The sequence below is a fragment of the Hesperophylax consimilis genome, chromosome 10 (assembly GCF_061612785.1).
Source record: "Hesperophylax consimilis isolate HC1 chromosome 10, BYU_Hcon_1.0, whole genome shotgun sequence".
Lineage (NCBI taxonomy): Eukaryota > Metazoa > Arthropoda > Insecta > Trichoptera > Limnephilidae > Hesperophylax > Hesperophylax consimilis.
The window spans coordinates 13239228-13266158 of NC_142845.1; the positions used below are offsets into that span (position 1 = coordinate 13239228).

General features: G+C 35.2%; 1 protein-coding gene across 1 annotated transcript in view; it reads left to right on the forward strand.

Annotated features, from left to right (window-relative positions):
- Positions 1–26931, forward strand: part of LOC149420321 (lysosomal-associated transmembrane protein 4A) — a 46239-nt gene that overhangs the window by 3309 nt on the left and 15999 nt on the right. Inside the window, exon 2 of the mRNA XM_089636608.1 lies at positions 26393–26516. Within this exon, the coding sequence (XP_089492734.1) occupies positions 26409–26516 (108 nt within the window). The 5' untranslated portion in view covers positions 26393–26408. The remainder of the gene's footprint in view (positions 1–26392; positions 26517–26931) is intronic.

Sequence of the window (26931 nt, forward strand, 5' to 3'; positions counted from 1 at the left end):
ATTACAAAAATAGTTTACGCATAATAAATGGTTATTCCATGAAAGTGGGTGGTCAAGGAGAAAAATCCCCTGGACTGAGTAATTAACTACTACTGAAAGAAAAAGAAAAAAATGTTGTCATTATTCTGGATACGACAAGTTTAGAAATTTCATAGAAATTATTTAAAATTGCAATATTATCTACATTCTTATCATTGTTTTAAGGTAGAAATTTTTCATACTCTTTATTTTTTTATTGTGAACTGGTTTCACATTGAGGACAAGACCAATTAATTATAGTGTTAATCCACTGTTGAACAGAATAAAATTGCAATCAATACCAAATTAATTAAGTTTTTTCTTTTTTTACAGAGGCTAGAAATAGAAAAGTCTGAAATCTCTACATAAGTAACCTACTATATTTTATCACTAAATATAAAAGTATACAAAAAAAGCTAAAAGCAGAACCAATTTTTTTCCTTGACGACCTTTCATCACAAGTGCATGGTCTATGAATCCGCACTTATGTTTGTTTGCCCGTAATTTTCGCAACATTGCCCTTACTTCCAGGACATTCCCGATTGGCTCGGCGGTCTGCCCACATGCCTAGTGTGATTTACATGCATGGTCTATGAATCCGCACTTATGTTTGTTTGCCCGTAAGTTACGCAATATTGCCCATACTTCCAGGACATTTCCAGATTGGCTCGGCGGTCTGCCCGCATGCCTAGTGTGATTTACGTGCATGGTCTATGAATCCCCATTTATGTTTGTTTGCCCGTAAGTTTCGCAATATTGCCCATACTTCCAGGAAATTTCCAGATTGGCTCGGCGGTCTGCCTGCATGCCTAGTGTGATTTACACGGTTATAGCGGAAAAACCTCGGCCTATTATTAGTTATATTATTTAGTTCAGGAATGCCAAACCATACGCAGTTATGTTTGTTTGCCTGTAAGTTTGGCAACGTTGCTCATACTTCCAGGACATTCCCAGATTGCACATTCCTCGGAAGATAGAATGCAATTGACCTGATTTTAAATAAGTGGGGGTGAGTGAAAAAGGACACACAGGCGCTTGGATAGTGGAGAGCGAGAGAGCAAGCACGGCAGTTAAACACGTGCCATTTTTTAAATTCATAACGCGCCAAGGGCAAACAAGTGAAATAGTACCAATCGAGTAATCATACACTTTTTAAGCAAATGTTTGTATTGTTTACTCGTGTTAGCAGTAATGCCATTTCTACCGAAATTTCGATATTTCTACCGATTTTCATAGAAAATCTTCTGAAATTTGTGAATTAGTGAAAAAAACCGAAAAACCTATCGGTTTTTTGAAAACCTACCGGTTCAGTAATAATCCACCGTCATTCACAAAATAATTTAAAATTACCACCATAGATAAAATCACAGATATAGTATTATACTTGAAAATAGTAATATGCAGGCAGTCTATTCTTTTTTTACAAGGTCTTGATATAACACGGTCAGCAAAATGTACCGGTATTATCCATTTTTAGAATTCCTATATGATACGAGGAAATAACAGGGTGGGAATAAACAATAATTATTAATTTATTTTTTTCCTTGTGGGTTAATTTTTTAGTCATATACTACTCATATAATAAATGGTCAAGTTTATACTGTACCGTTTGGTAATTCCAACGTTTGAAGGGCACTTTAAGTTCCATGAGGTTCGTAAGAAAGAATAAGATAAATACTGTATATCTATTGAAATTAGTGTTTCTTATGACTGAAATTGGTTATTTCTTCCAAAATTGTCTGAGCTTAGCGAAGTTCTGTTATAACTCAACCATTTGGCGTTTCATCTGTCTGTTACGTTCCTGTTTCGATCTTAAGATGGTGGCTGTTTTACAACTGCGTCCAGTGCACTAATCAAGTATTGTAAGCGACCAACATGTAGTGTATGTGTTTGCATTACTTTCTAGCGCAAAGTGGTCATGTAACTTTGTCTCTTTCTCTCGTGGGGGATGCTCTCGCACACACAGTAACATGCACCAGTACACAATAAAAAAAGTGCCATGAGTGAAAAATTGATGGGCATACTTCAAAACAATTTATTTATTTATTAACGCCCTTTTTCGGGGCTTTTACATGAGAATATTAAGAAATATACATTATTTATTGTACATAACTGAATTGCTTCATTAACAACATTTTATATTTGTTTAAAGATAAATTGAAGATGTTCACTGACTTGGTATAATTGTTTCCCTCCATTAGTATTCTGGGCAAAGAGGAATACATATGGTAGTTAGTCCCAGAATTTCTGCACTGAAATAAATCCTGACTTCTAGTATTATATTGTGGAATCCGAAAGCTTATCAATTCTAGCAATACCGGATTATCAACTAAATCATTTAGAATTTTATATAGAAATATCAAGTCAGTGAAAATTCTTCTGTATGACAATTTGAGCATATTCATATAATTTAACAGTGTTGTAGTTCAACATAATTGCTGGAAAACCCATTTTAAAATTTATAAAATGTAAGAATTTGTTTTGTATTCTTTCAACAGCTTGTACATGTATATTATAATGTGGGTTCCAGACAAGAGAATTGTACTCAAGTTGACTTCTGACATAGGCAAAATATAACAATTTAAATTCTCATGTAAGTTGCACAACTATTTCTAATAATATGGGCTTGTGGATATAGGAAGGTTAACATTACTCGTACTACAGAACATTAAATTTTGAAATCGATTTTGTACCAGCAATGTCATAGCCTTGATGCAATGAGGTGTCCCACAATGGTAGTGTAATGGATACTTCGTGATTCATAGATTTTATTATGTTATTTAATATCATGTTATCAATTCTGTATTAGACTTGAAAATGGCATCACATTATTCATGATGGAGAGTGAATTCTGTGCTAAAATTAAAAATTCGAGAATGTACCAATTTAAAAAAAATATATTTTTTATATATTCAATAATATTTTTATTGGGTTTATAAAAACAGTTTATTTTTAAACAAGTTCTGCTGTGTAATTATTATTACGCGTGACAGCTGTTTCGCCCTCTGAAGGCATTATCAAACTGTCTTCAGAGGGCGAAACAGCTGTCACGCGTAATAATAATTACACAGCAGAACTTGTTTAAAAATAAACTGTTTTTAAAAAACCCAATAACAATATTATTGAATATATAAAATTAAAAAATATAATTATGGGGTAAAGTGCACTAACTTCGGGAGGTGATTCTACATGATGGTAGAAGTAAAAAAGTATATTATAATTAATTTAGAAATAGGTTATTTATTTTCTCTGCTTTTAAAATCATGCAGAATCACCCCCGAAGTTAGTAGACTTTAACCCTGGACACCCTATATATATATTTTTTTTAAATTTGTTTATTTATCAGTATTTACAAGGTAAGTTTATGCAATAACATTATAATACAGTGGTTCAGATTAAAAATAAAAATAAATATTTACCTTTATGAGAGTGTGACCACTCGTGCCTAAAAATAAAATATAACTATAACTTAACCCCTATTGTGCAGCTGGCTACATTTGCAGTTCAGTGAAATTAGCATTACTTTGAGGTGCACTGCAATGTGCAGAGTGTTGAGCTAGATTTTACAAGTTTTTAACGCATTTCTTTACTGTCCATGAAAATTCCGAAATAAAAAAATTATTTGTAGAATTGTTATGAATTATTTCAAAACTAATTTTCAATATTAAATTTGGCTTTGAGATGTTCACAAAATTTAACCCGTCTCATAGGGATTAAAAAAAAATTCCATACATATACAGTGAAGTGAGAGAGAGAGAGAGAGAAAAAATTACTTATATAATACCAATTCTTTTTACAATATACATACGTTAACGATATTTTCTTTCAACCATTACATGGACATATTACTTCATATGCCGACGACACAGTACTAATAATAAAGGAAAAGACTTGGGAAAAAGTAACGTTAAAAGCCACAGAAGACATAAACACTCTTAAGAATTTCTTCGACATTAATTTACTGTCACTAAATAGCGATAAAACATTTGTCATTACATTTGCAATACAATCAAAAGATACCCCTAAACACTTTGACATTATCATACATGACAATTCCAAAAACACGATAAAAATTATTGTATCACAAACTGCTCAATATTAAAAACAGCAAACACAATCAAATATCTAGGAATTAGAAATGGAAAGACCAAATATGTCAAGTTGTAAAAAAGATTAGAAAACTAATATATATATTCTTAAGAATCAGAAATTTTTTGTCGATAAAAAACCTGTATTTAATATACTATGCTTTGGTTCAATCAACTTTACAATATGCCATCATTAGTTGGGGATCCGCATATAAAACTAACCTCCTTCCAATAGAAGTCGTGCAGAGAATAATTATTAAAATCAAATTAAAAAAAACTTCGGACTACCCAACAGACCGCTTATTGGAAGAATTTCAAGTACCTCCTTTTAAAGATCTGTACATTAAAAATTCATTAGTTCAAATCATAAAAGAAAAAGAAAAGTACCAATTTCTAACTGAAAACCGCACTCGACTTAAATACATTTTTCCATGTCCAAAATTAAACACTTTCTTTGCACAAAATTACTATACATACCAAGGAAGAACCTTTTTTAATCAACTCCCTGAGGAAATCAGAATCATAAACGACAAAAGCCAACACTTCCTTTGCACAAAATTACTATACATACCAAGGAAGAACCTTTTCCAATCAACTCCCAGAGGAAATCAGAATCATAAACGACAAAAGCCAACACTTCCTTTGCACAAAATTACTATACATACCAAGGAAGAACCTTTTTCAATCAACTCCCTGAGGAAATCAGAATCATAAACGACAAAAGCTAACACTTCCTTTGCACAAAATTACTATACATACCAAGGAAGAACCTTTTCCAATCAACTCCCAGAGGAAATCAGAATCATAAACGACAAAAGCCAAGCTTTGAGCATTATAAAAAATATTTTAAAGATAAATTATCAAAAAAAATTAATAGTAAATATTCTACTTAAGAAGCAACTTCTTCTCCAAATATAGTATACATATTAATAAAAAAATAATAATAATAATTGTCTTTATCCCAGATACTAATAACATCACGTTTTTATTTATACATTTTAGCTACTAGTAGTACATTTTACTTACAATATTTATATATATCTACAATAACATAATGTACACTCCTCTTCCGACCACAAGCGAATGCTTCTCTGGAAGAGTATTATTAAATATTGTCATTGTAAATTGTAAACCTTATTACTTACATGTACTTTTTCCTTTAACCACTGGAGCGACAGAGAGAATAATGAAAAATAGCTTCAGTTGCTCGCCACCTTTGAAAGTTAATTTGGAAAAATTTCCGACCACATTAAAAAAATCATTACTCCATATTTGTATATGTAAACATATAAAAAAATATACTGCTATGTAGCCAATAAACTCACCTATATTTCATAATTATTTTGTATTTGTATAATTGATAGAAAAATTATAAAAAAATCGTAAACTTTGTAAATGCGCGAATTTTGTGCGTGAGTATATTTGAAATTGCCGCCAGTGGATATTTTGAATATTCACATTGAATATTTTCTACGTTTTATGTTCTCTATGACCTGTTCTACAACCACAGATCCAAATATATACTAGAAAATCATTTTTTTATATGCTGACATCAAGATAAAAATAATGCGTGAAAATTATTTTGTGTTATTTGGTACGTGAACCTGTTAAATTTGAATGAACTAAATTATGATATTTTATACATTTACCACAAAGAAGTGGTACTACATTAGGAAGATACATTAACTGTTTACAATTACCAATAAGAATAACAGCCCTACTTGCTTTATTTAAATCATTTGATCGTTTTATACAGATAGCCTATTTCACGATGTCAAAATCAGAGTGCTGCTTTTTAAATAATTGTGACTGAGAACTGGAGATTTTTATCCATGTTTTTGTGTTTCGTGATAGAACAAGAAACAAAGATTTAAAAAAAGCCCATATCATAGCAATAAGCTTTGCCAATCTTTCAGGATATACTTTGTAATTTGATAAAATCCTGTGGAATTCTGCCATTTTGTTTGGGAAAATACGAGATGACAGCTAGTTTAAGGTCGATACACACCGGATAAATTATAATAGCTAAAATGATGGTGATGATTAAACCTTATATATCAAACCTGTTGTATCAGCGTCGATCGGCTAATTAAATCTTAGTGATATTTTTTTATCTAAAAGTTGGAAATCTAAAGAAAAATAGTGGAGAGGAAAATAATTGAGGGAACAAATAATTGATTTATTTATTTATTTACGCCCTAATGGGCTTTTACATTGATTAAATTAAAATTACAGACGTATAATTACAATGGTAGTTATGTTGGTTTTTGTCAGTAAATCAATACATTTAGCCTCGCTCTAGAGTGATACTCTCAGTATCGCTCTGGTGAGAGACCACCATTCAGATTTAAACATTGCTTGAAATGGCTTAGTTTTGTTAAGTGACTAGATCTAAAAAAGCCTCTTTACAGAAAAATTAACAAAATATATAATTAAGACATAAAAATAAAACTAGTGTGATTTGAGATTTTCATGGCCAAAAGTATTAACCCATTTACGCCCAAGACTAAAGTAATCGTAGAAAAAAGAATAAATTCATTTTATGTAGTAGGAAATAGAGTTTTTTAACAAAAATAAAAAATATATATTTAATTTTTTTTTATTTACTAGAAAAAAAAGTGCCGTGCTCAAATGGGGACACTGGGCACATTCAGTGTGGTATTTCTCGAAGGATGGTTTTTCAATACACAAAGTTTTTTTGCATTTTTTGCACTCCTCACGTGCCTTACTATGGCAAATAGTGCATCGCAACTGTTTTGTCAACTTCTCCGGAAAGTAGCCAAAACCATCAAACTGTAAATTGAGCACTACAGAGGCTGATGGGTGAAATTGTAGCTGGTCCATCTTCACGTCGTTACTAAGTATGTGTAGATCGAAGAGGTATGTAAATAACACCCACCACCACTTCTTGCCTCGTATTGAAGTTCGATACGTTGAAATCGACTGATCGGCTTGATCGACACCGTCCATGCCTCTGTTGTAATTCATAAATACTTGAGGAATATTTTCATCGATTTTCTTCTTTTCGATTGAGCTCGGAAGAAAATTATCGTAGTTTGTTCCCATTGTACAAACGCTGTTATCCAGCCAGCGAACAAACAATATTTTATTGACCGTGTTGAACCAGTCGTCAAAGTCAGCACGACTTTTCTTTTTCATCTCCTTGACGGGTGTGAGAGGAAATTTGCAGGTCCTACCCTCACGTACAGTTCCTGTAGCCAGATTCCCATAAATCCCGCAGCAATGCATAGCTAGTGAAAAAATTATCGAAGAACACAACATGGTCTCTAGGATCTGTGTTTAGCTTGTTCAACAGGTTTTTCACAACTCGTGTACTCAACGGCTCATTGGTGGGTATTTGCGACTTGCCGCAATAAATATCAAAATTGTAGCAGTAGCCATCAGCACTAGCGAGCATCCAATTTTTATAACCGAAGCGTACAGGCTTACCTCGAATAAATTGTTTCGACGGATGACGTCCAAAATATTTCACCATGGATTCATCTATTGACAGATTTGTGTGAAACACTCCCCATTGCATAAATTTCTTCATGAGAACCTCAGCAAGGGTTCGCATCTTGAACGTTTTAACTGGTGTTTCAGCAGCTACAGTATTATCACAAAAATATTGGTATTTTTTGATATCTAAAAATCTGTTTCTCATCATTGCCTTAGAAACAACATGTACATTACAGTCCTCGTCTAAAGACCTAAATAGACGTTCGCGAGGCAAAGTGTGATAACCAGATAGAGATAGAATGCCCAAAAATGTTTTCAACTCACCAACGGTAATATTGATATCATGTTTATTGTTTTGTGATGCATACAAATCAGAATATTGAAGAATCATATCGATTACTTCCTGATCAAAAATCTTCTCGAAAATTGAAACAGGATTTTTACCTTTGAGATCAGTAATTAGGTTTTTGCATCGTTGTTGTAAATTATTCTCATCAAAAGGCATGTGATCGTAGCTAGGCTCGCATTTACGCCAACGGGGCCCAACATTGCATCGTTGCCTTCTAGCGGAATTCGACAAAGGCTCTTCATCAGAACTGTCCCAATCTTCTTCGTTTCTGTTTACAAAAACTTCGATATTTCCAGGAATATCTCTTGGCATGTCATTGGTAATAATATTGTCTTCATCGCCTTCTTCTTTGTCAGTGAGGATACTTGTTTCTGGGGGAAGAGCAACGATATCAAAATTCAACATCTGAGTTCTCTTCTGCCATAATAGTATCAAGGGCCTTCTGGAGTCCATGATAATTATCGCTTACTTCAAATTGCCGTTTTGACATATTTATGTGCAGTCAAAACTCTGTAAAAAAAAAGAATATTTTACTCTTTATGTGCCCACTGTCCCTATTTGGGGACACCAACAAAAAAAAGTAGTTCACAGTTCAGTAAATTATATATTTTAACTTATCAAATTTTTATTCCAAAGTACACAAAGTGTTCAATAAGATTATGTAGAAAAATTAAAAATTTACAAACGTAAACATATAAAAAAAATACTTACATTTAGTAATCACCGCGACTCTGAGATTCACTTTATTTATGACACTAAAATACTTTTTATAAATGGTGTTATCCAAAATGTTTGATATAAAATGTAAGACACATCAATTAACTCGACAATAATGCACTGTTAGCAAAACTTACCACATTAATAACAAAATGGTGGGTAGATTTGAAGGCGTCCTCGTTTGGGCACGACAGGCGTAAATGGGTTAACATGATTTGTTTTTGGGGTGTTATGCCGTGTCGCGCTACCTCCTTCTATAACTAACGCTGCCCAAAACGTTACAGATACAAAAGGTACAGCGAGACGGCATAACACCTCAAAAACAAATCATGTTGATAAAACAAGTTATTTAATGTGTACAATAGCAGGAAAGAATGAGAATACCTATGCATTTTTTAATATGTATATTTTAATGATCAGAATTGAAATATACATATTAAATGTCCACCAAACCTTATCAGATAGAACTCGTACCTTTGGGTCCTTTGTCGTTATAACATTTTTATGAGATGTAAAAAGAAATGACTTGGTCCTGTCATCCAGGCCATCGTTATTGATGTCCAAAGAAAGTTCATTAAATTTATAAATTATAATTTCACAACTAAAAACAAGAAAAGAAAAATAAAATAAAAAAACCCTCAGTTATTCAATATGGAGAGTGGGGTGGTGTGATATGGGACCATACAATCATTGCATAATCCCACATCACACACGTCACATTTTTTTGTAGTTCGTTTGGTAATTTTTTTAATTGAACACCACACACAATTCAACGTTCGCCCGCTATGGACCGAGAAGTGGTTGCCTTCCAGGACAGTACGCAGAATCTTTCCTTGAGCTATTTGGCCAATGATCACAGTCGGAGTCGGGTTAATTTCCCTGTGACAGAACAGCTGAAGGAGATTCCTCGCAACCTCACTCCTAAATGTTCGATACAAAATGCATTTATTTTCCTTGCGGAGCTTTGAACTGTACAATATATACGCATTCTGCACCGAAACACTTAGTAGTCTCCTGAAAAGCTTCTTGTACCAGACCAGGTTTCGCTGTCGTTCAACGGGGTAGCCTGCCAAAAGCTGATCCTTTCTGTCAACTCCCCCCATTACCTTGTTATAGTCTAGTACAATTTGGGGTTTGTATTTCCAAGCACCAAACTTTTCAACTGCCCCGATTTCTGCTTTATGGTAGGTGGACAACATACTTACCAAGCTTTTGTCCAACCAAACCATAACATTGAGGTCCCCGCAGTTCGAGTATACGAGCTCACCTTCCCTCAGTTTTGATTTGAGATTGGACTTAAATATACTGGGCACAAATTCTCGGTTCAACCGCAATGTGCCCATGCAATCCATCCCACTTCTTTTGAGGCATCGCGCTAATCACAAGCGTGTACCCTTTGTTAAACAGAGGGCTGGCCAAATCGTATACTATCTTTGCAGTGGCCCCAACTGGGCAGATATTGTGAGCACCAGAAAAGTTGGCCTGTGTCATGTCTTCCGTTATGTCGTCTTCCGTTATGTCGTCTTCCGTCATGTCTTCCTGGTCTGGATTTGTTGATTCAGTCTGACTGGAAATGGTCTTCCCCGTATAAATTTGGAATTTCCAAAGATAGCCAGACTTGGACTCACAAAGCTCGTAAGACTTTATACCCGAGCCTGCCGCTTTAGATTTGATCATCTGGACGAATCCCAAATGGCCTTTATAGCGGAGTAAGGATTCATCTAGAGAGATGTCTTGCTCGGGCAGGTATAAACTCTCAAACTTATGGGAGAGGTGGTCCAAGACGGGCTGAATCTTTTGTAACCTTCGCACAGATAATGGTACATCAGAAGAAAGAGTTTCATTGTTGGTGAAGTGAAGGAATTTTTTTATTAGAAGAAAACGATTATAGCCCATGGTTTTGCTGAAATAAGGCATGGCGGTGACGTCAATTGAAAAGAAGAAGTCTTTTTCAACGGGAAGGGGACAAATACCTTGATGCATTAGAAGTGCCAAGAATACGTACATTTCCTCTTTATTCGTGGGAGCCCATCTATTGATACGCGCATAGCGCTTGAATTGGGTTAGCGCAATGTGTTGTTCTGCATACCTGTTAGTCTCTCTTACGATCAGTTCAACGAAATCGGCATCGAAGATTTTAAGAAAGGCATCCACAGGTTTGCCCATTTCGTCGGTATTGAAAGTTGGTCCCGGCGTACCTGTGAATATCTCCCTTATCCCATTAAAATGTGAGATATCGCTGGACCAATCGAAAGAGTAACTATCAGATGGCAGAATCGAACGCATTGCCTCTCTATCTACCTGGTCTTGTCTTAGGTCTACAGCCATACCGGGCTTAGGTGCATTGTTCATACGATGATAAGGTTTTGGTGGCATGCATAAGTTATCCTCGTCGACGTCGCTCCCTTCGTCCAGATCCGTTTCTAAAACAACAGAAAACACAAATTAACTTAACATTTCTACTTACTTCATTACACTAGTACTTACTCCCTTTGGTACAACGCTTTAAGATAATGAACTCTTGGCTCGATCAAGTTAATCAAATACTTGAGGCGCGCAATGTCAGAATAACACAAGGGCAGGTATAAATGAGTTTGAATGAAGAAAAGAGTGTGTGTGCCAAGACCGACTTGTATGGCGGTCCATCCTCTGCCTACCCGTGTAGCGAAATGGCGTTGTTAGTTAGTTTTATAACTTACGGTCTTCAAATGCCGACTGATCATGATGAAGAGATGCAGCTTCAAATTCACCCGCTCTGTCCATGCCTGGGTCTGAAATGTATATAACACAAATTGATTTAATGTGTCTTTATTTCAATTACGGAACGCCTCTGATATGACGTTTTAAAACAATAATCTCACTGTTTCTAAACACAGACACTTCCTGGCAGAACGGCATGTCCACCCACAGCTCTCTATGGTAGCCATGCTCCAGAGAGTGATCGCCCCACTGGCGTTCCCCATTCCACGATTTTCAAGCAATGTTCAATTTGAATAGTGGGCTCTCACCAGCGCGATACTGAGAGTATCGCTCTAGAGCGAGGCACAATAAAACTATGTATTGATTTACTTAAATTATGAGAAAAACCAATATAAATTGAATATTTGAGGCGGGCTATGTCAGAATAGCACAAGGGGAGGAACGGATGAGTTTGAATGAAGAAGAGAGTGTGTGTGCCAAAACCAAGTTGTATGGCGGTCCATCCTCTGCCTACCCGTGTAGGGAAATGGCGTGAAGGTTAGTTAGTTAGTTAGTTTTATAACTTACGGTTTTCAAGTGCCGACTCATCATAATAGAGAGCTGCAGCTTGAACGTCACCAGTCCCCGTTCCATCCATGCCTGGCTCTGAAATGTACAAAACATAAATTCATTTAATATGTCTATATTTCAATTACGGAACGCCTCTGGTAAGATGTATTAAAAGAAACTCACCGTTTCCAAACGCAGACACTTCCTGGCAGAACGGCACTTCCACCCACAGCTCTCTATGGTAGCCATGCTCCAGAGAGAGATCGCCCCACTGGCGTTCCCCATCCCGCGATGTCCCAGGTAACGGCTCTGGAGAAGTCACAGCGGGAGCCGTTGCTTGGGTCGTTGTGCCAGCTTGCTCGTTGGACAACCACGGTGGGGGAATAGGCGATGGCAGCGTTGAAGGCGTGCCCTGTGAAAAGGGACACGCTACTCTCTCCGGAGATGGAATTCTGAAAACATATACATAAATCATATGAATCGTTGTCATTCACACGTGAAACAGTAAATAAAAAACAATAAGAATTGGAATAGCGCTGATTTTACTGCATGTGCATAATGCAGAGAGCGCTGATCCAACCAACTCTCACGGTGGCGGAAAGCTCTCAGGGAAAAAAAATAATATTGTGTAATGCATCTAAAGACGATAACTTACTTTCGTTTAGCTTTTCTTGCAGGCGCGGTGGGGAGCAAAATCCGCGCCGCCTGCTTCTTAAATTTACGGTTTTCCAGCTCCAGTTGGAAAGAAGCAGGCAGGGCCCTAAAGTCCTTTAGGACCCTGACGCGATCTTCCCGCACCATAACCAGAGCAGGGTCACTGTTAAAATAAATTAAAATATATGATGAGCTCTACCCCTTATCCACAGCAAAAAAAACCTTCTTTAAAAACATTAAAAAATACTAACACTCCAGACCGAGCTGCCAGAGCTGCTCCACGTTGACTTCCACGTCCAGCTCGTATAGCCCCCCTCCCTCTGCCTCTCCCTCTGCCTTTTCCTCTGCCTCTCTGCATCGGTACACTTCTAATTAAAAATATTTCATGTAGATTTTATATTTTGAATCAAATCATAGATTTTTATATATCTTATCATATAAAAAATAGATATTTATACATGGATTGTGGAACACTTTCTTGTGGATTATTGGCTCTGTAGAAATTTGAAATAAGTAAATAAATTATGGTAAAATTTCGATCGGGATGGGGATAAAAGAACGAATGACAACGGGAACAGAATGCTTGAAGTATGTTTAGAGTGGAACCTGTTTGTGTCGAATACTTTCTTCGATCATAAAGGTATCCACCAATATACGTGGGAAAGAGGAAATGAGAGGTCAATTATTGATTTTGTAGTAATTGACTCTAGGTTGAGAGCTGTTACCGAGGACACAAGAGTTTTCAGAGGGGCTGAGGTCGAAACTGACCACTTTCTTGTAGTGTCGAGAGTAAACCTCTTTCGCGGTTGGCGCTCTAAAGTGAAAACGGTACCAGCTCCGACAAGAGTCAAAATAGAAAAACTGCAAAACGATAATGTGAGAAGTAAGTATGTGAATTGTGCAGAGATAAGATTGAATGCGAAGGAAATGGATGGTCTAAGCATAGACGAAACATGGAACCACATAAAAGTGTGTCTTTGTGAATCTGCTAGGGAGGTTTGTGGAATAAGTACGCAAGGTAGGAAGAAAGGTGATGCATGGTGGGATGATGAGATTAAAGCACTGGTCTCAGAAAAGAAGAAAGCATGGTTGTGTCTGATTGCGGCTGGCAGTGCTTCCAGCGAAGAGAAGTATCGAGCGAAAGAAGTATATAAGGAATGTAAGAAAAAAGTAAGAGTTGGAGTGAAAGAACGAAAGAAACGCCTGGAAGAGGAAGAAGGAATGAAAATGACAAACCATTTCCAAGAAAACATTAAGTTGTTTTGGAAAGAAGTCAAAAGGTCCCGGAGTGGCCCAGAAAACGGAAGCATGAAAGTGATAAAATCAAAAGATGGAAAAATGTTGACGAATGAGGAAAAAATAAAAGAGAGATGGATGAATTATTTCGAGGAAGTCTTCGAAAGCGAAGTGAATGACAGTGATTCCAGTGGCGAATCAGATATGAATGACGATGGAGTGAATGTTACCGAAATTAGCATGGATGAGATAGAAAGCTCGATTAAATGTATGAAGAATGGTAAGGCTGTTGGGTTTGACAATATTGCTGCTGAATATTTTAAAGGAGGTAGCCGTGTAATTCTCACATGGTTGTGCAATCTTTTTAACCAATGTTTAAAGGAAGGTTACACGCCTTTAGATTGGAGAAGGGCTGTGATCATGCCATTATACAAAGGTAAAGGGTCACGTATGGAATGTGGGAATCATAGGGCTATTAGCCTGCTTAGTTCAGTTGGCAAGCTGTATGGTAGAATTTTGATTGAAAGAGTAAGAAAGGAAACAAAGAATAAAATATGGGATGTGCAAGGTGCTTTCATGAGTGGAAGGGGGTGCATGGACCAGATATTCTCATTGCGTATGCTCACTGAGAAGTTTCTGGCAAAAAACCAGAAACTTTTCTGTGCCTTTGTAGATTTACAAAAAGCATACGACCGAGTCGACAGGAAAAAGCTATGGAAGGTGTTGTCCAAGTATGGAGTGAATACGAATCTGATTCAGGCAATTGCGTCTCTGTATGAGGGAAGCGTTGCATGTGTTAGGGTAAACGGTGGTTTTACGGGGTGGTTTGATATCACAAAAGGTGTTAAACAAGGCTGCGTAATGTCACCGTGGTTATTCAATCTATACATGGATAATTGTATGCAAGAATTGAAAGAGGTGGGATTGGGCGCGAATTTGAATAATTTGAAAGTATGTTGCCTGTTGTATGCTGATGATGCGGTGCTGATTGCTAATAGTATAGATGATCTACAGTCTCTCGTGTCTAGGATGAACGAAGTATGCATGAAGAATGAGTTAATGATGAATGTAAGTAAGTCTAAAGTAATGGTGTTTGAAAGAGAGAGTACGAAAACAGTGTGCAATATAATTGTGAATGGGGAATACTTGGAGCAGGTGGATGAGTTTGTGTATTTAGGAAGTATGTTTACGAGAGATGGGAAGGCTGACAGAGATATCGAAAGAAGGGTAAATGCAGGTAATTCCGTTAATGGAGGACTAAACGCCGTAGGCGCTAACAAAAAATTGTCCAAAGAAGCGAAGTTAGCAGTCCACAACGGAGTGCTGGTACCTACCTTGATGTATGGAAGTGAGGCATGGAACTGGCAAAGAAAGGATGAAAGTAGATTAAATGCTGTTGAAATGAGATCCCTGAGGCGTATGTGTGGTAAAACCATGTTTGATCGTGTGAGGAATGTGGAGATCCGCAAAGAGTGCAAGGCTGATGTAAGCGTAATGAGTAAGATTAAGAAAGGGACGCTTAGATGGTTTGGGCATGTAGAGCGAATGAGCGAAGATAGGATTGTAAGGAGGATATATGATGCAAATGTGAATGGTAGCAGAAGTCGGGGACGCCCGAGGAAGACATGGCACGATCAAGTGAATCAGATACTCGAGTCGGGCCATGTCAAGAGTCAGAATAATAGAAGAGTATGTATGAGACGATGTATGAATGTGAATGAGGCAAGGAGTGTGTGCCAAGACCGAGTTGTTTGGCGGTCCGTCCTCTCTGCCTACCCCTGCGGGGAAACGGCGTGATGGTTAGTTAGTTAGTTAGTTAATAAAATAAAATACTTTTTTGTTTTAAAACCACGATATTTATTAATTTAAGAACCGACCGGTTTCGCTTTACTTAAGCTAGTTAGTTAGTTAGTTAGTTAAAATTTCGATCGCGCTGGCCTCGCTTATTATGAATATTTTTTAGATAAAACCTTTAGATTCACCTTAATTACTGTACGACAAAACTTTTAACCTTCGGGGAGGTGGAAAATATTGCAATAAAAATTTCAATTACGTAAAACTAAAATCAGCTTTCGTTTTGTGAAACGAGACCGTCCATTTTCAAACTTTTATTTGTTTATTGTCAAATGTCATTTTGTTTTGTTGGTATTTCTGTTACTATAGGACAAAACGAACGGCTAGAAGTAGCTAGAGACAATCGCGCGGGCGTTTTTTTTAATGTTAAAAAATTCCGTCAAATTAGTATTTACCTAATATGCATGCATTATGTGCGTTGTGATTGAAATTTATTAGCTGGATTTTATTTTTTTACGTTCAAATTTTATTTAAGTAAACTATATCTGCGATGTTGAGCGGCTACGCTAAGTTTGTAATACAAAAAAAGTGCCCCTTTTATAGCGCCTGCTCGCGTCAAGGCAAGAAAAACATCCCAGTTTTCAATTAGTTTAGCGGCTACGCTAGGTTTGTGTAACATGGTTTGTGATTCAAAAAAAGTGTCCCTTTTATACCGCCTGCTCGCGTCAAGGCAAGAAAAACATTCCAGTTTTAAAATAGTTTAGCGGCTACGCTAGGTTTGTTGTAGTTATATATATATATAGATATATATTTTATATAGATATATATATATATATATCTCAAAAACCATGTTACACAAACCTAGCGTAGCCGCTAAACTAATTGAAAACTGGGATGTTTTTCTTGCCTTGACGCGAGCAGGCGGTATAAAAGGGACACTTTCTTTTGAATCACAAACCATGTTACACAAACCTAGCGTAGCCGCTAAACTAATTGAAAACTGGGATGTTTTTCTTGCATTGACGCGAGCAGGCGGTATAAAGGGGCATTTTCTTTTTCATCATAAACCATGTTACAAAAACTTAGCGTAGCCGCTCAACATCGCAGAAATAGTTTACTTAAATAAAATTTGAACGTAAAAAAATAAAATCCAGCTAATAAAATTCAATCACAACGCACACAATGCATGCATATTAGGTAAATACTAATTTGACGGAATTTTTTAATATTAAAAAAAACGCCCGCGCGATTATGTTTCTAGCCACTTCTAGCCGTTCGTTTCGCCCCATAGTAACAGAAATACCAACAAAACAAAATAACGTTTGACAGTAAAGTTTGAAAATGGACGGTCTCGTTTCACAAAACGAAAGCTAATTTTAATTTTACGTAATTGAAATTTTTATTGCAATATTTTCCACCTCCCCGAAGGTTAAAAGTTGTGTCGTACAGTAATTAAGGTGAATCTAAAGGTTTTATCTAAAAAATATTCATAATAAGCGAGGCCAGCGCGATCGAAATTTTACCTAAATTAATTAATTACAAAACGAAATGAAATAATCCCATATTCATTGTGTGATGGTAACTTTACATTAAATTTCTACTAATATTTTTCCGATTTTTTCGACATTTCTACTGAGTTATAAAATTACAAATATCTGGAGAAAAAATGACCACCTAAATAAAATTTATAATTATCTCTTGGTAATGAATCATTCTAATAGAAAAACACTATTTCAAATACACAAGTGGAGTAATTAGGAATTGAATTGCAAATTAATAACTTAAAAAACCTAACCCCGCCAGAAATTATAGTTTCGTATCGAAAATATGCTAAAAAAACCCGTTTTTTTAATCAAAGGAGTTGAAAACACATTAATAATTGAATCACGATTACACTAATATATATTATGGCGTAAAAACGCAAAAAACACAATTACTTACGGCATTTTAAAAGATGTGTAAATATAACCAATCACTCAAAACACTTTTGCCTCGAAAGTAAAATTTTTGGGAACAACTGTCAAATTAAAACCGCCAAATATTTATTCCAGAAGCATCTATTGATAATCGGTGTTGCCACAGAAGAAGCCAATTTTACCAGCTTTACAACGGAATAAATTATTGGCCAGGGACTGGTTTAAATAATATTATATTTAATTTTTACGAGTGGTACGTAATAAACGTCGAATAATTCGACATGCTCAATATTAGAAGAAAAAAAAACGTCGAATTATTCGACATGTTCGCTCGAGTGGTTATTAAATAAAAAATAAAAAAATTAAAGTTAATATAATATTCTTTTTTTTTTTTCTTTTTTAAAAAGAAAGACAAACATTCCCAGGTTACGAATAACCCAACAATGTTTGAAAATCTCCTACTACCACCACAGAAAGCCGAAAATGTTGCTTGTGTTGTGATGGAGGACTTAGCCAGCCGAAGAATCGAACACGCGACGCTCGGGTGAGACCCAAGCGCTATGCCCACTCAACCACTGACCGGTCAAATGGTCAAAACTAATACACTAAATAATAGTATAATAAAACTAATGTGACATAAAGTGATGTTAATAATTAGCTAAATTATTTATAGGTAGTTGATTAACCCTTCAGATTTTTAAATATTTTTACCAACAAGTCCCAACGACATGGTGAATTTTCTTGGAATTTTTTAATGCTCCCGAGGTATCCAAAATGTGCTACATATTACTTATTTTTGAAGTTGTCGTTAAAAGAAATATTATTTTAGAAACTAGATAAAATTATCTTTGAAATATTTGCATTAGAAAAAAACGTTGATCTTTCTAAAAAATATTTTTTTAATATCATAAATGAAAATGTTAACAAAAAAACTTACCAGGATATTTTGACTCTGAACGTCCATAATTTTGAAAGAATTCGATATTTATAAAACATATTTCTTTTGTGTAGGTAATAAGTAAAAAAATCTGTCGCTTCATTTTTTATACTGTTTATACAATAAAAAAATATAAATAATTTTTTATGTTTCAACTGTCAATGAAAAAATTCCGAAACTTGTAATAATGCACTTTGACAATTTTTTAAAATTTTATCCATATATTTAATGCAAATATATTTTGATACAAACTGTGAAGAATAATTATTTATCTTTTTCAAAGACGAACATATCACATATCTACGCATTTTAGAAAAAGAAATAAAAATACTTTAATAATGTTTCGATGCCCCGGTCAGATCTGTCCTTCAGAGGCTATAATGGAATATGATGTTTGTGGCTAGTAATGTCCTTCCAAGGCCTGAAGGGTTAAACCACACCACTCCAGTATATGTGTAGTAGTGTTGTGCTAAACTTGTATGCATTAATGAAGTACATAAGCAAACCATTGTGTATATTGCCTACTACTCTCAACACGCACCATGGCATTGTGCGACCTGTTTGAAATACCTTTGTGCATTTGAAGTAGTGATTTTTTTTTATAGTAGTGGTACTTGAAAGTCTAAAAAAATTTGCAAGGTCTTTGAGTAATTCCCAGCGGTAAAATTGATGTTCTGTAGGCTCCCACCCACGCAACGATACCATATTGTGTTATTGAATAGGCTAGAGCAAGGCTGCCCAACCCCAGGCCCGCGGGCCACAATGTGGCCCGCGAACGAATTATAAGTGGCCCGCGTGAAACATTTTCAAAAAACCCGCCAATCCGCCAATTAAAACAAACAATGCAACTTGCGCGCGGTCACCAGTGTTGCCAACGACGGCGATTTATCGCTATGTAGGCTACTCAGAACGAGAATCAGCGACGAAAAAATCTAACCTGTTGAACTTACTTTTGAAACAAAAATACACCGGATTTCGACATAATATTTTTTGCGTCGAAATGGTATCCTGTAGCCACCCCCCCCCCATGGAAAAATTGCCGTGGGGTATCACATATGATGTTCGGGTGTGCGGAATATTTTCCTCAGCGAAGTTCCGTAACAACCCCCCCCCCCATGGATTTCAAATATTTTGTGGGTAGCACTCATTTAGATTTTTTTTTGTGGGGAATTATGTTTTATAGAAATTCTCTAACAACCCCCCCCCCCCATGGAAATAGGAACCGTTAGGTATTCAGTGGCCCGCCAGTGATTCAAAATCGTCAATTTCGCCCAACTGCTAAAAAGGTTGGGCAGCCTTGGGCTAGAGGGTAGTATAAATTTTAATGTTATTATATCTATTTATTATCCAGTAGAATTTTTTTAAATGTGGTCACTCTCAAGAGTCCCAATTGCTTGGAGCCAGTGGGACTATGGCATCCCAATTTGAGTATATTGTGAAGCTGAGGGATAAAGAAAGATGGGTGAGGGAAAGGTTCGGAAGTACCTGTTTCTTCAAGTCAATTTTCCTAGCCATAGTGTTTAGGGTTTGCAAATCCCGCATCTTTATCAAATCCCGCAGGATTTCAGGATAGCAATTACAAATCCCACGGGATCCCACAGAATTTGTGAGATTTTTGTTAAACGGTATTAAATTGAAATAATGAAAACAAAAATAATAACAAATATTATGCATACATTTTATTAGCAATACATTGAAAATGTAACATTACATAAGTCTTCTAAGAGGACTTTTCGTATCAATCATCTTTGGTATAAGTAATACATATTATAAAAATATGTTGAAAAAAAACTGATAAAAAATATTAAAGCATAACAGTCACTGACAGGACTCTCCATAGTCATTTTAGATCAAGCATCTCTAAAATATTAAAGCATACAGTCACTGACAGGACTCTCCATAGTCGTTTTAGATCAAGCATCTTGTACCGGACAGCAGATGGGTGTACCTAATAATTAATTAATAATTAAGAAAATGAATATTCTGATATAACATATTTTACGATGAAGAATCCTTTGAGGCTTATCTCGCACGATGAGTCATCTTGCTAAGAATTTAAAGCACCGTACACGTGTCATATCGCCAGTTCAAGGATGAATTACTCGCACGACAAACCGTGGGACTTCAGTATATGTTTAGATTTAAGAATAATTACTCCACATTAACACGTGTAGAAATTAAGAATTCGAACCCAATAAATACGCAAACAACTGGCTCAAAACAGTCAGTTGTCTGACGACTTTCGCAAGTTGTGTTTCTATTCAAATCCTTACCCAAGGTACCCCCAGAGGAAACCGGCATTTACAGTCAATGTCACTGGCGTAGGTGTCCAGTACACATCTCTAAAATATTAAAGCATAACAGTCACTGACAGGACTCTCCATAGTCATTTTAGATCAAGCATCTCTAAAATATTAAAGCATAACAGTCACTGACAGGACTCTCCATAGTCATTTTAGATCAAGCATCTCTAAAATATTAAAGCATAACAGTCACTGACAGGACTCTCCATAGTCATTTTAGATCAAGCATCTCTAAAATATTAAAGCATAACAGTCACTGACAGGACTCTCCATAGTCATTTTAGATCAAGCATCTCTAAAATATTAAAGCATAACAGACAGGACTCTCCATAGTCATTTTAGATCAAGCATCTCTGGTACTAATAATATTATAAAATAATTGAAAACGTAATGTAATACGCATTTTAAGAAGACTTTGATAAAAGAATACAGTTGTAAAAAAGTGGACTATGCTATAGAGAGTCCTGTCAACAATATGTAAAAGTACATTTGTGCACTAAAGCCCAGCAGCAGAAAATGCTCTCTCTGCTTCCACACTAGTTGGTGAGACAGCGATCAAGAAGATGTGTGCTAACTGAAGGTTCTCACTCTGTTGAACTTTTCTCACCCTTTTTCCTCAATGGTTTTTTCCTTATCTTATCAACTGTTGGAAATAACGCCAGCTTTGCATTATTTCTACCAATCCTAATTTATTAGGGATCTGGATCCTCTTTTAAAAGTTGAAACTGCTGTTCTTTATACAACAAGTATATTTTAATTGCCACTGGTATATTCTCTATGCATCGATTGTCATACATCAGATAGGAAAATCCACAAGGACATCTTGTAAGAGGTGACCGGGTATCTCATTAAAATGACAAGTTCAACACACCTACAAAAAGTCATGAAAAGTGATGAAACAAAGACTAGGTTAAATAGGTTACATAGGTAACCATTTAACCTAGCTTTTGTTTCATCACTTTTAATGACTATATCACTTTTTAAAGGTGTGTTTAATTGTCATTTTGATAAAATATCATGGAACCCTTGTAAGAATATGCTTAGCCAAAAGATTATTCCAAATACATTGATGTATCTAAAAGTTCGCCTCTGCAAAGGTGTAAACCTAATACGTCATCATTATCTTTTCTGCTAATAACAGTCATATTTTTTCATGCGAAAATACTCGTTGAATATTCTCACATATGTGTTTCTATTGATATTCAACATCTGCGAGAGTTTGTTCTGTAAACATTTCGCTTGAATAAGTAGATTATTTAGAAAAATAACAGCACCGTTTAAGTTTGGCAGAATGTTTCCAATAATAACGAAATTCGTAATGTATTATAAACGTCTTGAAAACAGCTGTATAGGTTAGGTTAGTTTCTATAAAATTGTTTAGGATTTGATGAGTCATTTCAGCATGATATTTCAATCATTGTTTTGCATGTGATTCAAACAATATTTATATAACAAATTATACGTAACCGAAAATTGATGTGAAACTTTGTGCCATTATCCAATTATTTTTCAACTTTAACTTTAACCTTCGGCTATTCAAGACGGCAAACAAATCAGGTTATTTCTGTGAGGGGGGTTATAGCCAAGTTTCAAATTAATAAAGTGTGTATGTAATTAATAATAAATTAGACATTTGTAAAATTGGAAGTACACATGGCTAAAATAAAATGAATAAATAAATAAAATCAATTCGACGCAATCTATACCAATCTATCGTGTACTCACAATACATTCTGTCAATGTCCTTGCCTAGATCGAACGGACCATATCAAATACCTTGGTCTTACATTTGATCAATATCTTAAGTGGAATACACATTGCCTACTTATCACGAATAAACTTAGAAAACATATTTATGTCTTCAAAAACATTAGAAACATACTAGATTCCAAATCTATGAAAATTGTTTATTGCTCTCTTTGTCAATCTATCATTGAGTATGGAATAATCACATGGGGAGGTGCAACACTATCAGCTATAGATTCATTATCGAAGGAACAAACATTAATTATGAAAGTTATTCTTAAAGTTCCCTTAGAAACAAGTACTGCAGATATATTCTACAAATTCCATGTATTAGATATTTGACAAATTTAAACAAAAACTATCTTAACTCATCTGTTTAAAAATAAAACACATTCATTTTATGAAAATACCCAAAATATTGTAAACACGAGGCAAAAACCAAAGAGCTTATACAAGCACCTAAAACAAACACAACATTTGGTCAAAGAAATTTCAAATACATTGCGTCTAAAATATACAATAACCTACCTGAAAAAAACAAGAAAATCAAATAATATTAACAAATACAAAATCCTGATCAAACAATGGATCATCGAAAAAGGTCGTGCAATAATTAGTCACCTCACCCAAATATAATCCTCTATCTCATTATTGTTACCACTACCTACCAACCTGAAAATTTTTGTCAAATATTTTTGCTTTATTGAAAAATGTACTTTATTTTAATATTATAAAATATTTGTAAACTAGTCTGTCTCGGCACAGAATTTCCTAGTGACACAGGCAAAGCCAAAAAAAATAATATGTAAACCTTTTTATATAGATGCACATAATAAATAAAAAAATAAATAAAAATACCGTCATGTGACACGTTAGTAAAACTTTATGGATCACATATGAGACATCCGCGTCCGGGGATAGCCGCAGATGGCTCACCTATGCTATTGTTGCATAATAAAATATGTGTTTTACCTAATGAAGTTACAATACAAATAGACTTGTTATTGTCTCACAAAATGAAGACAATTCAGTAAATTCTTAATTCAAACGTTGTTTGTGAATGACAAAGATAGTTGTTCAAAAAACATGTGTGTATGTATGAAATAAACGATAAGACTGGCCGGCGTTTTCGTATTTAAAAGTTGCGTCGAATACTACATTCTACATCACTGGTGTGACTGAGTTGACAAGATAGGCTTACTTGCTTACACTAAGCCAAATATGGAATACTGTTTGAGATGATGATTGCTCGTAGGTTGTCCTTTTTATACTCATGTGTTGCTATGTTCGCTATCTCACTTTCTCTAATAACGTTGAAAATTTTCAGGAAACAATCGAAATAATTATATTTTTTGTAATAAAAAATAATTTGTATATATTTACCAATAAAATGTTATTCCTTGACTTTTTCTAGTGTTTTCTGTGTAATGTCATCACTGTCTCATCACACATGAGGGCATTTTGCCACTCTACAATGCATCTATATGTACATATTGTAACATCATTGGTTTTAACCCTCCCTCTGTATAAGTAGTTTTAAATAAAAAAAAATATATGAAAATATCACATCTGCTTATGCATAATATGCTCATTTAGTATTTTATAAATAATTAGGTTAGTTTATATTTCTTTTCCTATGATTATGACAAGTTTTGGTTAGTTTTGGATAGATTCATTTAGGTTGGCATAGTTTAGGTTAGGTTAGATGAATTTTTTTAGTCAAATACTTGGTATTTAAATTTTTCCTGGCAATTAAATCTATTTGCTATACAACCTAACCTAGTTTCATCACTAATTTTCACAACCTTAACCCTTCAGCACTTTCATTACATTTGTTCAGTTTGAAATGTTTTCTGTGTATTTCAAATGCGCTATTTAATTTACCCTAAAAACAAATACTGTTTTAGAAACTAGATAAAATTATCTTTCCGGTGTACGCATTTAAAATAAACATTACTGTTTCTAAATAATAAAATTTTAATATGTAACGTGAAAAATGTTGTCTAAAATGCTAACCACATTTTTACTTAACTTTTTTACTCCAATCATAGAAAAATTGAGAGAACTCGATATTTTGAAAACACATTTGTTTTGTTTGGGGAATTTGTAAGAAAACCTACCTTCACTTCAAAAAGTACCTTCACTTTTATCTCGATCATAAAAAATAAGAAATAATTTTTAAGGTCAAACCGATTATTCATTTTGGCTATTTTTAGGATTTTAGTAATCGAATCCAGTAAAAATATTTGAGGCAAACTCTTCTTTTTCTAATGTCAAAAAAATTATGTATTTCCGTACGATAAAAAAAAGATAAAAATCTTTTATAAAATATGGACCCTCATATATGACTCTCAAATGCTGGAGGGGTTAAGTGTTACCTAACTTTATTATATTATACAGTTCTTACCTAAACAATAATATTGAAAGTATATTACTTTAATGTCTTTGGTTTCCAGGCACACCACAATACATAACTGTGAGATTTTTTTTTTACACTGTTGATAAAATATTGACAACTGTCGGGTGTATATTAACACACTTTATGTGAGCAGCTCGCTCGCTAGCAGCAATGTATAGCGGGCGAAAACAAAGTTGTGTACGAACAAAATAGATTTGCTTTAAATCGCTATATCTTTGAAAATAATGTACATATTTGAATGACTTTTTCTACGTATTAATCACCATACCCCAGCTATAAAATTATAGTTGGGACCTTTCCAAAGAGATTGGTATACAATATTCCTATAGAAATATCAGATGGCAATGCTTTTTATGCTATTAAAGTAGAACTGATCTAAAAGGTACCCTTCCCGCTATCGAGCATTAATAGATCGAACGGGTAGAACTACATTTCCCGCACAAAGTGTATCCCCATCCAAATGTATAAATGTGATGACAATGATTTTTCTGACTGCCTTAGAACATGTTTTGCTAATTTGTATAAAAACCACGATTACAAAATATGCAGTATCTGCATTGTGTACGCATCAGTATGTGATGAACGTGCTTTTTAAATAATGTGCCGCATTTGGTATATGGCTATAACTGATGAAATAAACACGCAATATGGATCATTCTATTGTATTTCTTTGTAGAGAAAGTTAGTTTGTTAGAATTATTATAGTGAATCTAAAATAACTTAGACTGGTATTAAATATTGACATTCAGAATATATTACTGTACTTGCACTTAAAAGCGCACTTGAAGTGAAATAACATAAAACTGTGCTACATAATATTATGTTATGTTATTATTATTGATGTTTAGTGTAGAATTCCATTCATACTGTCTAGAGCCTGTGGAACAACTATAGAGGCCAAAGGAATTGGAAGAGGGGACGGTTGGAGAATTTCTGGTTAATTAGGTTGGGTTAGGTTACCTTTTCAAGCAATATTTTGATTTTGAATGGTGGTCTCATTAAGGCGATACTGAGAGCATCTTCCTATCTGAACGCCTGATGTCAATAAGAAATCAGTACATTTCAAACTTCCCTTCCCTTTTACGATGCTTTATTTTCACTGGCATGGGCAGTTCAGACTCACAAGTATAAAAACTGAATCTTCTGTATTATCCTAATCTACATCTTCCCCTGTCACTTACCCAACCTCCTTTAGTCTCCCAGGGTATCTAGCATGCTCGATCGATAAAGTATTTTTCCGATAATGTCGATAACTTGTCATTGTTCCTGAGCACGCCTGGAGATAAATTAAGGACACTCAGTCATTGTGAATTGTTGTTTGTTCTTTGGCGATCTGCAGTCATGCTCACCGTTACTGACATACACCGACAGGTGTCAATAATTCCACTGGTTCTGCGCATGGTATCACGTCAAAAAGTCCATCCTCTGTATTACCATCCATGTCTAATCCATGTACCAACAATGTGGTATTATTTATTTAATAACAGTTCCTTTATGATTGTTTCAGAGCTGCTTAGCTGACGATGTTGAGGTTGCGGCCCAAGCTGGGCTCCGAGCGCAGCAGTGAGTGGAGATGCTGCTTCTGTCTGCACGTGCGCACCGGCACTATGGTGCTTGGCATCTGGCACTTGGTAACACTAACTTTGTTATATTCGTTGCGCACTTCATCCAAGGCCACTGTAACCATAACTGTATTTTAAAAATAATATACTGCGTATGGGGCCGTTCCATGACAAAACAGAAAAAACCACCTAACCGAACCTTAACTAACCTGACCTATCATGTTCTGTTTTATCCATTTACAGTGTGTGACACCTCCACAAGCTACTCTGGCTTTACACTGTACAGACAAGGAAGCTTTTGTGATGTGTTACTAGATCGCTAAGGGGTAGGGTGGGTTAAGCAAGGAATTGTTAATGCGGGTTTACAAGAGGCCTGGATTAAATGAAGGAGAAAAGGCGAACAACGGCACTGCAATGGTAACTAAAAACACTGCCTTCGTTGAGACACAAGGAAGACACTGTGTTTTTACTTACCACGGCAGGG